This window comes from Anneissia japonica, unplaced genomic scaffold (assembly GCF_011630105.1).
Source record: "Anneissia japonica isolate Jap-2015-1 unplaced genomic scaffold, ASM1163010v1 scaffold1302_len1884557_cov193, whole genome shotgun sequence".
Classification (NCBI taxonomy): domain Eukaryota; kingdom Metazoa; phylum Echinodermata; class Crinoidea; order Comatulida; family Comatulidae; genus Anneissia; species Anneissia japonica.
This window is the reverse complement of record NW_022736804.1, coordinates 1,607,259-1,623,553: the sequence shown is the minus strand read 5'-3', so window position 1 is coordinate 1,623,553 and position 16,295 is coordinate 1,607,259. Positions and strand designations below refer to the sequence as shown.

Genomic DNA, 16,295 nt, shown 5'->3' with positions numbered 1-16,295 from the left:
TATTATTATTATTATTATTATATTATTATTAGTATTATTATTATTATTATTATTATTAGGCCTATTATTGTTATTGTTGTTGTTATTATTATTATTATTATCGTTTTATTATTATTGTTTTTGTTCTGATAATTTTTTTTTGTTTTTTCCCCCTTTTTTCTTGCATATATTTTTCCTATCTTTTTGCACACTGTATTTTTCTGGCCGTCACTTTGGTCACTTCCCATGCTTAGAGTTTTTCCTTGCTTCGGCCATATATCAAGGATGCGCCTCCTAATATTTAGTGTCAACCTATGGTGGGGTGTGCTTGTGAGGACCAATTAAAGTGATTTAAGGTCAAACAGTCTACACCGGGTATTTAAAAAAACCGGTCAATTGATCTAAATGAAACTTACGGAAAGGTTTAATCAAGTTACAAGGAAAAATGTATATGGGTTAGTGACGATCCAGTGAAGGGTGTCAATTTGAGGGTCTTTTCAATTTTTGAGGACCCAGACCTAAATATCTCTTTAAAAAAAACTAATGGGTCTAAATGAAACATTCTATAATACTTTGTAAAGGTCCAGTAAAGAAATGACTGAATTTTTGTGATGATCCTGCGTAGGTTGTGAATATGACGACCATTTAAAGGAAAACGTCCCAGACCAGATATTTAAAAAACGGGTCAACTGATCCGAATAAAACTTTCGGGAAAGTTTAACCCAAGTTAAAGGGAAGATATTATTATGTGTAGGGAACGATCCAGGTTAGGGTGTAAATTTAAAGGGTCATTTAAATTCCTTACGTCCCATTATAGATGGATAAAAATGACAGAGTGTTTCATGGTGAAATGAAGAAATGATCCAATTTTGGTGTCGATCCGCAGTACGGTATGGTGTGGATATGAGGACCATTTAAAGATTTTTTGTTGACAGTTGATTAAATTATTTAAACGCAATTTGCGTTTTCTAAAGTGCTTAAACTAGTTACAGCTAGGTTAAACTCAAAACTACTGTGATATACATGAACAATTTTTGCTTTCGGTCATTGAATCGCTAAGAACTGAAAATGCACTTTCATATGCAAGGTCGGCCCATATAGCGCGCAGTGGTTATGGGTCACGATGTACCTCGCTGTTACTATTGCAGCCATAGTTGTCTCACTAATAACGTCACAGTGAACTTGCTTTTTTCCCCACTTCATTTATTTCTACTTCATTAAAATTATATTGGTTTTCCGTGTTTTTTTAAACTTTATAACTTTTAACGACTTTTCTTTTTGTTGCAATTTCAACTTCATTTCTCATTAAAGCAATGGGGAAAAGCCCTGTGTTCTGTTGTTCAAACAGACATAGTAAGTCTAGTTATTATTATTATTATTATTATTATTATTATTATTATTATTATTATTGTTGTTGTTGTTATTTGAGCCACTGTCTGCTGTACGATCAGTAACAGATACTAGTAAATTACAAACATAATGTTATTATTATTATTATTATTGTTGTTGTTGTTGTTGTAGTTGTAGTTGTTGTTATTATTATTAATATTGCGATTGCGTTTGTATGGTTTGTTTCACTAACGCGCCCTCATGATTGCAAGGTATCTCGTTTCATAAAACGTCTGTAACGTCCATTATTTACAGTAATAAATATACCGTGTTCTTGCAGACTGCTATCTTAAAGTAGCTTCGACAACCGTAACCTGGTTTAAATCCCCCAGTTAAAAAGGTTATGTATTATAGTAATATATGGTATGGTAACAAAACAGTAGTGGCCATTTCTTTTGTCATTATCCGACATTTGTACGCCATATAGGCCTATTTAAAACGAGTCTAATGGCTAGTAGGCCTAATGTTTAATTTGGAAACGTGAAGTCAAACCATTGAACAAGTATTCTAACCATTAATAGTATAAATAAATTAAAAAAATAAATTTATTTGATCCTCGTGCCTAGCGAAGATAGGCCTACCTTTTCTGTAGTTAATCTATGTACGTTTAATATACACGGTTTTTATTATCTTTCTACTCAGTGCAATTTTCATGGAGAAGAGTGCGGAGAACAAGATTTTGATCACGTGTTCACTCATCTTGGGAATTGTTATACATTCAATAAATACAGGAACGATTCGTCATTAAAATATTCTAAGAGAGCTGGTGCGGGTAAGTCATCCTGTTACGACACAGGTCGCGATGATTTAGCCATGGGCTTGAATTTCTGAGTTGTTTGTAATATAAACGGTACCGTCCATAATGCATTGGAATACGTACGGTACATTCAGATATATCGCTCAATACGGAATAGACAAGAATCAATTCACTGTTTCGATCGAACTTGCAAAATGCAACCTTATTGCAAAGAGAGATGCTATTTGCGTTTGTGAATTCGCATACAGTATGTGTCAAAAGTACACCATCTGTTTTATTGCGCATGCGCTAATGTCCATATGTTCTCTTATCGTCCTGCGCAAATGTATTTTTTTTTAAATATATTTTAAGCTGGATTCCATAAAATTGCTACATTCTACCACCGACTGCTTTTTGCGACGCTGATTGGTTTGTCGAATCGGGTGCTTCGGGAAAAGTTACGCATTGTAATGATTCAAGTAAAATTATGTAGTGACAGTGTAGCGGGTTTACGGAAACCAAGTTTTACATACATAACATGGTTTAATAGTACAGTAATAGTAATGTTTCATTGCGCACAAAACGCCGTGCAGACGATACAATGTCATATGAACCAATCACTTGTCGCCATAGTATTCTCATCGTGTATACAATTGACTTTATAACTTGAACATATTGTCAATAAGTTAAACGGATGAGTTTCATTCAGAAACCTCATTAACTTTTACATTTTCAAACTGTGCGCATAATAATCTACCTTGGGCTTAATTTTGCATGGAATGGTCAAATTTGTGTATTGCCATATTAACAGACTAATCATACGACCACTAAACACAGCTACTTTGCAAGCCAGTCGACTGGTCGGGGCGCCGTAATGTAACGCAGAGCCTTACATTCGGTTTGAGACCCTCATGGTACGGATGGTAGGATTATAAACCACATGCCCTTTGTACACTAGTTAAATCGAGTGAACTTTAAAGACATGAACAAAGAGTTACCTAGGTGTTCTTTTTCTGCCCCTGCTGCAGACTAAGAGTAGCCCTATGTGCGTCGACTGACTGCAAAATTGACACAATGTTACCCGCCTTTTGGGAATTAAGAGTACGTCAAAGTGCTTAGTACTACCACAAGGAAAATGCGCTATATACATACTAGTTAACATAATATTCAAAACAGCACTATACACGAATAGGCCCATATGCATATGTGGACTAAAATTCAGTTCCATGATAACTTATAAAGAGAGTTTCACAAAACAATTTAAAGGCGAATCATCTAATAATCGCTGATTTAGTACGACTCCTCAGTTTATGCTAATGCTATCAAAAGTTATAAATTTGTTGCTTCATTTAGGTTGTTAAAAAGGTGGCGTTCTGGTAAAAATATTATTAACGCTTTGGTTTATTGGGCTCCTCAGCATATGCCGATTTAAAGAGAAACTAAAGTGACTAAACGTTTCCAATCTTCATCTTTAGAAACTTTAAGCGAGTTTCTCCTCTTAACATTTTACTTTAGATGGGCAGATACACCATACCGTGTAACATTACTTATTGCAACATGTCGGGTGCTTTGGCCATGTTTTTTTGCAAAAGACACCCTTCAAAAGTTAACAACACGCCCCTGGTGTAAATGATTATAATACTTGGCGTCTCAATGCAACAGTTGAAACAAAAAAAAAATATGTGTGGTTGATTCCTGTGAATTTTAATTAACACAAACATCTTTATTTTTACTTTTTTAGCCGATGGTTTGACGGTAACTTTAGATGTTGATACTGCTGACTACACTCCAATAAGCGAAGGTTCACAGGTGCCGTCGGATGTTGGAGTGAAAGTACAGCTTCACAACGCCACGGAACCACCATACGTCTACGAACAAGGAGAAACGGTCATGCCGGGGACACACACTCAGATAGGCTTCGTTAGAGAAGAGGTAATGCACCTCTTTTCACAGCTTGATTGCCACTGGCGCAACACAACGATGATGCAGACGCAATGTGTGGACGCTAATTGAGGGAACCGACGACACAAGGCCGGGTGGGATGGGGGCGCAAGCGTCGGTATCGGCAGTCCGCAACGCGATATGCGTCGCACGACGATCGGCAATCGGGCGCTATTACCAAACATTTTCGGCTTGGAGAAGATCGGAAATTACGTTTAAGGGTAAAATGATGACGCCGGGTTTGTTTTACGTTACTGCCTCACTATGTACAAGAATAGCATTTTCTTTAGCAAACTCAATACTTATCATTTGTTGCCTTTAATTTATGTTGTTTCAACAACAGGTAATTGCATTGCCGGCTCCATTTGGAACTTGTCACGATCTTGGCGTGACGAAATACGGCTACTTCGAACACTACAGTTATTCAGGCTGCCGAATTGAATGTGAAACTGAGGCAGTCTTCGAGAAGTGTGGCTGTAGACTTGTAGAGCAACCAAGTAAAGGAGGTACTGTTCCAGTCTGCTCTATAGAAAAGTACGAATGCGCGGTTCAACAACTAGGTGAGTTTCAAAAAGTAATTTTTGGGCAAGGGTCTTTTTTTTTTAACTCAGCTTAAGGCAAAAGGGCCAAGAATATGCCAAACATTTAAAAATTGAATTTAATCATTCCTCAAAATGACAATCCTTTCACAAGACAAACATACACACAAGATAGATGCTCTCATTCGTCGGGTACGGTATATGTATTTTCTACATATTAGGCTATTAGTAGACTCTGAAATCGATTAAATAAGCCTTTGAAACCCTTAAATTGTAAAAATTTTCGGAGACTTCGCCTCCTGGACCGCTTTCGAAATATTTTGAGTGGCGCCCGACCACACCCACTTTTCTCACGTCAAGGACATCGCGCCCCCCCCCCCCCCCCCTTTTCGGGAAAATCCTAGCGCCACCCCTGATTGACATTCATGACTAAACGATGTGCAAGTGGAAATACATGAATTACCAATTACCCTCGTATAAATCAAAATTACAAATAGTATATACAATATTATTTTTTCTAATAGATAACTATACGTATGGTCACACGGATTTCGAATGTGATTGTCGACTTCCGTGTTCCTCAGTGATCTATCCGCTTACATTGTCGTCTGCCAGGCTCAATCCCCGGTTTATGAAGTACCAGCTACAAACGCTCCCATCGGAGTACAATACCTCCAAAAAGTACGGAGGCTATTAGTAGACTCTGAAATCGATTAAATAAGCCTTTGAAACCCTTAAATTGTAAAAATTTTCGGAGACTTCGCCTCCTGGACCGCTTTCGAAATATTTTGAGTGGAGCCCGACCACACCCGCTTTTCTCACGTCAAGGACATCGCGCCCCCCCCCCCCCCCCCCCCCCCCTTTTCGGGAAAATCCTAGCGCCACCCCTGATTGACATTCATGACTAAACGATGTGCAAGTGGAAATACATGAATTACCAATTACCCTCGTATAAATCAAAATTACAAAAAGTATATACAATATTATTTTTTCTAATAGATAACTATACGTATGGTCACACGGATTTCGAATGTGATTGTCGACTTCCGTGTTCCTCAGTGATCTATCCGCTTACATTGTCGTCTGCCAGGCTCAACCCCCGGTTTATGAAGTACCAGATAAAAACGTTCCCACCGCGGGAGTACAATACCTCAAAAATCACGGAGGAGTACGTACAGTAAGTTAACAATTTTTTTGAACATTGAATAAGTAGGCCTTATTAAATGTTAAAGATGAAATACTTCTTGTAAACTTATTTTTAAGGCATCAAACCAATATTCTACTTTCGAAAATATTTAAATTTATTCTAGTGGTTGTGCGTCGTTCAAAATTATTTGGAATGTGTCCAGGGGCGAATCACCCGGAAACTATAACAGGGATTTCAAAGGCTTATTAGATATATTTTAGAGTCTAATAATATTAAAATATTACATATATTATTTTTTCCCCGACGAATTGTAATTCTTTTCTTCCCTGATGGGTGGTAGCGCACCCCCCCCCCCGCGCCCACTGGCACCAACCTTGCAGCTACGGCACTGGTGTTGACCGATTCCCTTGACAAGACTGTGACGAATGATGGAAATGTAATTGTCACTTATCGTCTTTTTTTTTTGTTTCTGACCCTCTGTTCGTCCTCAGAAATAACATAATGAAGGTTAGTGTGTACTACAATCAGCTGAGCTATCAACGGGTTCTTCAGGTGGCTTCCCTCGACTTTTTCACTCTGCTTTGTAAGTACATGTTTCCTTGTTCAACTAAATCATTAATTTTGATTTGATAATGTAAAGAAATTCACGAACAATGATGGTCCAGAATGGAGACGATGGCACAAGCCAATTTTCCGAAAACAGAAAAAAGAGTTATTGCGCCCTCTATCAAATATTTTTCTATCAATACCGGTATATAAATTATTTAAACAGATTGCAGAGAAATAGAAAATAGAATAAAACTCTTTACTGCTGTTTCATTGACTATCAAAAACCCTTTTTGGGTTTCTGAAATTCGGATACTCACAGAAAATTATCAGAATCATAAAAGCCGCTATGCTGTATCTGAAAGCACTGTATGTAAGAATCAGTGTGAATTCATAGAGTGGTTTACCACATGGACAGGGGTCCGAATAGACTTGCCACAAGTCTCTAATTATTGATTTTTCGTAATATTAGCACATTTTGGAAAGCGCCACCAGCGTCAGTTTATGTCGAGAAACTTTTTGATGCGAATTTAATCCATAGAGATATAATAAGAATACTAGAGCGCTAACAGCAATGTATTCGATGTTCGAAATACGCAGAGCTGTGTGTGTGTACCATCCATGATGGCTGCCATAGATTCAGCCAATCAAATTTCGCCTGAGCACTATCATTTTCAATGGCGCCCTCAATTTACACAGAAAGTTCAGTACAGCAGCTAGTTGCCCGTATTTTGAAACTCGAGCGTTGCGGTGTATGGGTGTAATGTACACCCATTTCAATTCTTTTTAATATTTGAATAAGATGCTCTACTTGGCCTCTTTTTGGCTACGACAGTTTAATAATTTGTCATTATCAATGCTAATTACCATTAATGAAATAATATTCAGTCAGAGGGCTTATTTATGGTAATAATATGTATACTAAGCCTGAAGGTGGCGCTTTCCTACGGCAGCCATCTTGGATGGTACACATACACAACTCTGCATTGCTCCGCCATCTTGTCAGCACTCTAGTTGTTTGTTGATTTAATCCCAGAAAAAGTATACAATTGAACGCCATGCAAATAAGCAATAATGCACGCCAATGGTGCCAAAATCGATTTATTTTTAAGCATTTTCACTGATTAAGACAAAGTTTATGGATAGGCCCGGGATTAATTCAAAAAAGTTTATAAGTCCCTAAGCAAATATATAATTTGCTGAATTAGCTGAATTATCAAACCATCTTAGCAAAATCTTAGCTTAAAATCGTCTTAGATGGTTCATGCGTACAATCGAATTTTTAATTTTAAGCAATTTTTAAGTTAAGGCAATAGTGATGAATTTGACTTAAGCAAAAAAATGTACTTAAGATGAACTTAAGCTGATTTCTAGTTTGATAAATGCAGCCCCTGGAACCCAGTCTAGGGTCCGACAAGGCTGTCTATTGTCGTCTTCATTATACTAGAGCTCTTAGTTAAGCTAGCAACATAACTTAATAACTTTTATTGTTTCTCTTTTGTAACAAAGGCATAATCGCTAAAGAGATGTGTAACAATAATTAACAATATAAGATTGATAATAACATAAGTACACTTGTCTTGCTATAGACGTTTCTTACTTAACTAATTAACACTAATTAATTAACACTGTCTAATTAATACTTTATCAGTGTTTTAAATTTTTTACTTAACTAATAACGAAAAGAAATTATAATACGCATCCCAAGAAATGAAATACACGCCACCGCGCTCAATACTGTTCATGCCATTGCCAGGAATTCCTGACGATGAATTCCTGACGATGCGTGACCAATGCCGAAACTCGACGGTGCGCATTCCATCTCCCGGAGGCGATTTTTTTTCCGTACGAAACATTTACATGAAACTCCACTCGGGCCCGTCTCGACTGAATCGACCCGAAAATCTCATACAAGTATTGCAGAATTCAGGAGGTCAAAAGGTCATCAACAAGATAAACGGCTACAAAACAACTTCTGAGAGAATGTCGCTGTCTAATTTTTAAAAATACATTGATTTTGCCGTGCTCAGAATATTAATGGATCGTTTAAAATGACATATAATATTTGATTGAGCTGTGCACGAGTAATGAAAGGTGTTATTTTAACTTGAGTTACATACTGTGACAATTTTTATTTAGGTCTGGGTTTTGCATACCTAGGCATACTAACTACTAAAAATATACGCTTTCTGGGGAAAGCACAGAGAGAGTAAGGAAAAGCGCGTTTCTCGGGGCGTTTCTTCATCAAATGAAACAGGGTGACAGTTATTTTCAAATTAAGAGAAGAACTGAGAATAGGCAGCTCTAAAATAGATGCCATAAGACCTGCCAAAATGGCAGAGCACCGCAATGAATGTATAAATGAGGCCTAAGCCTAGTTATTAATATCAGGCATAGGAATCTGCAGGTTCTTGATTACAAGGCTAGACCAAATTAATTACATGTAATGCCGAAATGATTATATTATTATAAATTATTATTATGTCACTAAAACCAACCTGTAGGCCTAATTTAAGGGGAACTTAGACAATGGAGGAATTAGACAACAATTTAAAAATTGACGTTAAGGGGAAATAACACAAAAGATATTCCCCTTTGGCTAGTTATTAATTATAGGCCTAGTAAATAGTATGGTTCTTCAACAAGGCTTAGGCCAAGGTAATTAATGCTGAAATTATTATTATTATTATTATTATTATTATTTATTATTATTATTTAACATTAATTACATTACAATGATAGTACTTTGGCCAAGTTCAATAACACCGGAATGGTATATTTTATTTAATAATATTTCTCTTATGCACTCTAATTTTTATTTCATGCTTCAATTATTTTTCCCATTTTTTTTTTTCAAAATTTCAGTCAACGTCTGTATGTGAAGCGTGACTGTTGGTGTATGCCTAGGGCCCTAAACCAATAGTTTAAGGAGGGGCCTATGTAGCACTAGCCTGTATAGTTAGGCATCCTCTTTCACTCTGGCCTTTGGTATTACTGTACCTATCTACACTTTATAAAAGGGTTTACTAGCTGATGTTGTAGATATTATTATACTAACATTTAATAACATCAAGAAGGTCACAGTTAATAGTTACACACGTACATCCCATAACTCCGTTAAGATATCATCATGGTTCATCATCATAGGCCTACCGTAGGTAAACATAGAAAGAGCAATAATAGTAAAACTCGAGAGTCACGACATTGCGAAGTGTCTGCTCTTGTTCCTCGTATCGAACTCAGTCGAGTCAATCCGAGATGGCCCGAGTGAAGTTTCATGCAAATGTTTCGTACGGAAAAAAAAATCGCATACCGTACACCGCGCGACTTTACCTTGGGTATCAATCCTGTGAACAGCAGAACAGGAATAATCTCAGATCCATGGCAACAGATAGGACGCCCTCTTTCAAAACTGATTACTTTCTAGCGTCACGACATTGCGAAGTGTCTGCTCTTGTTCCTCGTATCGAACTCAGTCGAGTCAATCCGAGATGGCCCGAGTGAAGTTTCATGCAAATGTTTCGTACGGAAAAAAAAATCGCCTCCCGGAGAATGCATTACACTTTATCTGTTTTAAGTCTAGAAATAATTAATTGTTTATTGAGCGCCCTCTATAGTTTAAAAAGTAGACCTAGCAACTACGTAGGATTCACGCTAGCAACGTATACGTTAGTGTTGAGGCATAAAAGCAAGAATGATTGATGTTTGAAATTTTTACCAGGTTTCTGTAATAGGACAGATAAAGGGTGAGTTTTATACGAACCTATGAATATTGCATAGTTAAGATTTAATGATGATTTTTTTTTTCACAATAAGACAGTGTTTGTATTATTAATATAACATTTATTCTGTATCCCTGATTTATGATAAGCAGCTACGTTATAGAAAGCAGATAAAAATAGGATATAGTCTTGAAATAATGGTATAAATGCATTATCGTACTACGAACAATTCGATCGCATAACTTGATAGACCTTGATGAATGTCGCTGTTCATTTTCTTTCTTCACGCTTGAGTGAACATCAACATGAATATTTATTAGGTAGTCGAAGATAGGCTATTCACTATGTATTGGATGTATTATTTTGATTTACAGCATATAGACTTTTGTATTATGCATTAATTGTATTTCAGATTGGATTTATGATTCAATGAAAACTTATGTACAGTATAATGATGCGGAGAGATCAAAATTTACAGTATGGCAAGAAATATTGATAGAATCTGTATAATTATAGATAATCATAGATAATTAAAAATCATTTACATACCATGATTATAACCTTTATGATGAATCGTTTAATTAAATCTGGATGCTTTGTAACATATCTAGGAAATTAATGAAGTGAACTTTATAGGCCGATTACTTTAAAAGAGAATGTTTAATGAGCTGCTTTGGTAATTAGGCATAGCAAATGACATTGTGTTGAATTATTGTAAGGTTTGTTTTTTGTTTGCTTCTTATAGCCAGGGGCCGATTTAGGGGGGGGCGGCCCGGCCCCGGCCCCCCCTTTTTGGGGGGTAAAAAAAAAAGAAAAAAAGAAAGAAAAAGAAAAAAATGATAGCCCACAACGCCTCAAATGTTATTTTCGGGCGTCTAGAACACAAAATTTTCGCGGGGACATGCCCCCGGACCCTCTAGGACATTGTTGTCTCGATCGGCCCAAATTTCGCCCCCCCCCCTTTTTGGACATCTCTGGATCCGCCCCTGATAGCAACGCCAAATTGTTCAAGAGAAGGAATTGAATAAAGTTCTCGTGTTTGAATACTCCGTCGTCTGTACAATCTGAATAGACTGAAAAGAAACATAAATGAAAAAAAGAATAGAAGAAAGAAAAAAAAACCGATAATAATAATTTTATTTCTCTCTTCCCTCCCCCTCTCCTTTCCTTTCCTTTTCCTCTCTTTTTTTTTCTTCTTCCCCTCTCCCTCCTCCTCCTCTCTCTTTCTTCTTTTTTTCCTTCCTTACTTCCACAACTTTTTTCTCTCTTTCCTCTTCTCCTCTCCTCTTCTTCCCCTTTCCTTATCTTTTTTTCTTTCCCTCTTCTTCCCATTCCTCTTTTCTTTTTTCCCTTCTTTTCCTTTCTTTTCCAACAGATCTATTTATGAAAAAGTATTAGCAATAGAACGAAACACTTAGAATAGATATAGGAGGCACTCAAATCAATAACATGCGTTTTGGGGATGATATTGCCCTTTTGGCGGACAGCCCTCAAGACCTTCAATCCTAGACAGGATAATATATTTAGCAAGAAGATGGGCCTCACCATAATCGCTTCAAAAATTGCAAAACATTGGTAGGCAGCCTCCTGAAATGTCATTTTATCTGGAAGAAAAGAAGCTAGAACAAGTTAAAAAATTCACGTATCTTGAAGGAGTTATAACAGGAGATACTTCAAGCACAGAAGATATTACCAGAAGAATCGGATTGGCATCAGGAGTTTTGAGGATTCTAAATTCAATTTAGAGGTCCAAGAACATTTCAACTCCAACAAAACTAGAACTATATAGAGTTATCGTACTCGCAATAGCCATGTAGGGAGGGGAATCCTGGACCTTGCTAAAAGAGCATGAACATCGACTGGAAATGTTTGAGTATGGCATGCCTACGGAAAATTCTGAGAGTCACAAGGAGAGATCGTCTGCAAAACATCTATATCAAAGATGTTACTGATTGTCAATTAACCATCACACAAAAAGTAAAACAACTGTCATATTTTGGCCACATCACACGAATGAAAGATGGAAAATATCCCCAATACGGGCTATAACTCGGATTTTTGCCAACGTCAGGTTAGAGTGCGCCCTCATTAATCAATACGAAAATACTGTAGACGATGCTCTAAAGGATAACATTTTATGAACAGCCTACCATATATGTTTTAATAAATTAGTTCTATGCTAAGATAGTCCAATCGTAATGGTTTTAACTTATTTAAGAGTAGTAAATCACACAGGCTTAAGGAAAAATATCTTTATGAATGACTTCTGTATATTAAGAACTAATAAAACCTTTTCAGATAATATATTGCCCTTCCGCTTCTTGATATAATACAAATGACTGCCCGATAGTAAGACTTAAATGCATCAAACAAAGATACATGAACTCGTTCTTCACTTGTAAGAAACATAAACACCTCGATATCACCCACGTATATCATCGTTTTAGCCTTCCAGGGACCAGCACGCATATAAATAATTCACTCACAGATATCTGTACCCATTATAATGATTTTCTATTATTATGTAGCCATATTATATAGGTCTGCAATAACTTGGCAAAATCATTAAAATATATTTATGACGTTATATTGATACACAACAAATTGGTTGGTTGATTGATGTATTGGTTCGTTAATTGATTAATTTGTTTGGTTCACTGATTGATTGATTGATTGATTGATTGGTTGGAGTAGACATAACGTATATAACTAAAAGGAGTGTTTTGTTTCGTTAGATTTTTGTAATTATATATTTTTTTTATTTTTTAAGCTGCAGTATATTCAAAATGGGCCAAGTAAAAATTCTTGAATATTTTAAACCTCTTTACAATTCTTTCTCCCGTTATTTTACAGCTCAAATCGGCGGCAGTATGGGATTGTGTGTTGGTGCTAGTTTACTCACCATAGTTCAAATGGTCGACTTTTGTTTTGATGTAATTAAGGAGAAGGTTAGAGGTCGAATCATAAGGAAACGTCAAAACATGGAGGACTTATGACATCAGATGGAAAACATCGAGCTATACTTAAGAAAGTGACTTGTAATGGCGCATAAAATATACGGCGAAATTGTCAAAGTGCCCCAAATGTCGTTGTGTAGCATAGTGACGTTGTGAGACTCGTACGCAAGTATGTCGATTGTCGTGTGCCCCTTGTGTTAATCTTTGGAAACGTTTTAAATATAAATAGGATTTAAACGATTTAGAAGCATTACAACGGACTTTTCAAGATGGGGTATATAATCAAAAAGCGAGTGAAATGGTCGGTATTTGGAACACGAAGGACTTCCCATTAAGTAATGTGGTTTATTTAAAGCATTTACTTTTGATGAAAGCAATAACAAGTGACCATTTCATTTGGATACTCGCGATTGTCTTTTATCTGCTGCCACCGACGGTTGCTGATGAATGTATGTGAACGCTGTAACACAATATCCATTACAATGCTCGATGTTTTCATAAAGAATTAGTTATAAGTTCGAAAAAAAAAAGAAACGAACGCTTTTTTCAGTGTCATTTTTGTTAGAGAAAAAAACTTAAACACGAAAGTCAATATTCTAATGAATACATGGATACGCATATAAACATTAATGCAAACTCATGTCTTTAGAAGAAATTTCATTTGTGTGCTATGTATTTATGTTTATATAATTTTAATTTTATTTATTGTAATTTCATTGTAGATCCCATATATTTGAAAACATATTTCTTGCAGGTTTATACATTTACCTACCATAATATGTATGTATGTAGACCTATATGGGCATGTGTACAATCTTGAAAACCCGGGCCGTCAGATATTCACGAGTTAAAGCGCATACGAGACAAATCGAAACCGTTTCATTGCACTGATTACACCACTTTCTGTCTCTTATACACATCTAGATGTGTATAAGAGACAGGTACATATGTATATTTTGTGATAAAAACGGACATATTCAATGTACACGTTATGCATACATAATGCATACATTATATATAATATATATACATATATGCCTATATAATATATTATATTACATGTGTTATATAATATATATTATATGTAATATATTGTCCATGGTGATATATTGTTTTTATATTTTAAAGGACATAACATACATACCTGTATTAATGCTGTCTCTTATACACATTTTTTATTTGAAACTAACAAACCTGTCTCTTATACACATCTAGATATATATATATATATACTATATGAGTTTATTAGTAGAGTAGACGCATGATCTTCAATGTATGTTTTTATATACAATATGTACATATGTATATAGATATGTTATTGGCAAATCATGTACCGTATATCATATAGGCCTAATATTCAATGCGTATCTATATAGTAGTTGGCCACAATAATTATAAATGTATTATTTTAAATGTAGACACAGGCCTATGTTGCATTTATGTCGGTATATATAATGTGTATATAGGCCCTATATATTATATAATTATTTTGGCCGAGTATGGTGGTAGAATGTGATGATCTTTCATATCAGTGGTGGCCCCAGCGGCAGGCATGGAGGGGATCCCGTCACCACCACCCCGTCGGACAGGGCTGGACCTTGTCGTCCGATGCCACGCCAAAATATTAATTGGCCCATCCAGGACATTATTTTCATTACCAATTACTAAGCCTTAAAACATCTCCCATTGAACCATACCAGGATTTTTTTCCGGGACCCGGAGGCTCTAGTCGGCTCCTTGGTTTGGACCCCGCTGTCGAAAATTCGGACCCCTCGTCGGCAAATTTCTGGAGTCACCACTGGTTCATTAATTAAGTAAAACATGTATTACGTCCATACCACTTTATGTAATAATACATGGCTTAAATTTTTATAAAGCAAAAATGTAAAAAAATAACACGAATACCCGCTACACTATAGAAACATATATGTGGATGTCAATTGTTATATAATTCTTAAGTAAAACATGTTTTACGTCCATACCACTTTATGTAATAATACATGGCTTAAACATTTTTATAAAGGAAAAGGTAACAAAAATAATACGAAAACCCGCTACACTATAGAAACACATAATCGTAACAACAGCCAGTGGCATTAGGCCTAATATAAGAATCTAAGACGGACAGTTAAGACGGTAGTTATTTTCCCATTCAGACGACTCCCTGTCTCCAAAAAAATGTTTTTGAGTATCATACCGATACTTTTACTGGTCATCTTCACCCCTCCCCCCAAAAAAATCGCCCCTCCCCTTCATTTGTCACCCCAATGTCCTCCACCCCAAATAAAGTCAAGAATCCTTATTAAGGGTACCATCGGGACAAAAGAAGTCTCCGCTTAATAGGGATTGGATAGGGGTATGCAAAGATAGGCCTATACTGGTACTTCCCTCGTTTTTGGCCGAAAAAGTGTCCCTTCATAGGGGTGTCCCAAAAGAGGGGGGTTTTACTGTAATATTTTTTTTTAATTTTAATTGCATGAAAGTGTAAGACAAATCCGCGCAAAGTTAAGCAAGCCATCGTGATTCGAAGTTTTTCAATCATCTTCAAAATAGAAATAAGTTGGTCTCATTGAAATGAAAATACTAGAAGAATTGTAACGGTAGAAATTAATAATTATAGAGTATAACGATAGCGTTAAAATGATACAATAACAGTAATAATAGGGCTAATGTACAAAGTCATATGATGCATGGATATTATCATCATAATCAATGTTGATATCATATCTGCCAGTGTATACCTTCACATTAAGGCAATACTTTTCAAACTTTTTCACAGACAGAAACTTTCAAGTAGAATGCAATTGGATAATAATTAGCCAATTATATTGATTATTAAGCTCCGCTATTTGACGATAATGTGTTTTGTATTTGGGTTAACCTATGTAGCATTGCTAGTATTAAACTATATAATCGGAAGCTATAGCAATGCTCAAGCTCTTTGTAGAAATTTTGCGACTAAAGAATATGCCTACTTCACTAATTAAATTCTCATTGTTTCCAAGTATAACAGACGTTTTTGCTATCTCTACACTGCTGATATTATCATTACGGTGCATGCCTAATGCGTCGACTCGCGCACGGCCGCCTAGGTCATAGGCTAGGCAACATCAACGCGTTCCAAAAAACCGGAAAGAGCTGTTTGAACGAAACAGAAAACAAAGGATGTTCGCTAAGACTATGAGTAAATTGGATGGTTTTAAAAATCATAAATAATCCCAAAGAGACTTTTCATCGAAGAGCGCTCATTTAATTGCAATTTATACATAGTAAAGATGATTAGATTAGTTTCGCATCGGCCTGATATGTTGGCTATATTATGCATAAAAAACAAAGGCG

At 36.1% G+C, this 16,295-nt stretch overlaps 1 protein-coding gene across 1 annotated transcript in view; it reads left to right on the top strand.

The window, feature by feature from the left end:
• LOC117116865 (acid-sensing ion channel 2-like) overlaps positions 1 to 13,758 on the top strand; it is a 68,158-nt gene extending 54,400 nt beyond the window's left edge. The window contains exons 5-11 of the mRNA XM_033260967.1: positions 2,011 to 2,140; positions 3,846 to 4,036; positions 4,389 to 4,605; positions 5,109 to 5,273; positions 5,584 to 5,761; positions 6,223 to 6,314; positions 12,853 to 13,758. Of these exons, the coding sequence (XP_033116858.1) occupies positions 2,011 to 2,140; positions 3,846 to 4,036; positions 4,389 to 4,605; positions 5,109 to 5,273; positions 5,584 to 5,761; positions 6,223 to 6,314; positions 12,853 to 12,995 (1,116 nt within the window). The 3' untranslated portion in view covers positions 12,996 to 13,758. The remainder of the gene's footprint in view (positions 1 to 2,010; positions 2,141 to 3,845; positions 4,037 to 4,388; positions 4,606 to 5,108; positions 5,274 to 5,583; positions 5,762 to 6,222; positions 6,315 to 12,852) is intronic.
• Positions 13,759 to 16,295: the final 2,537 nt, after the last annotated feature.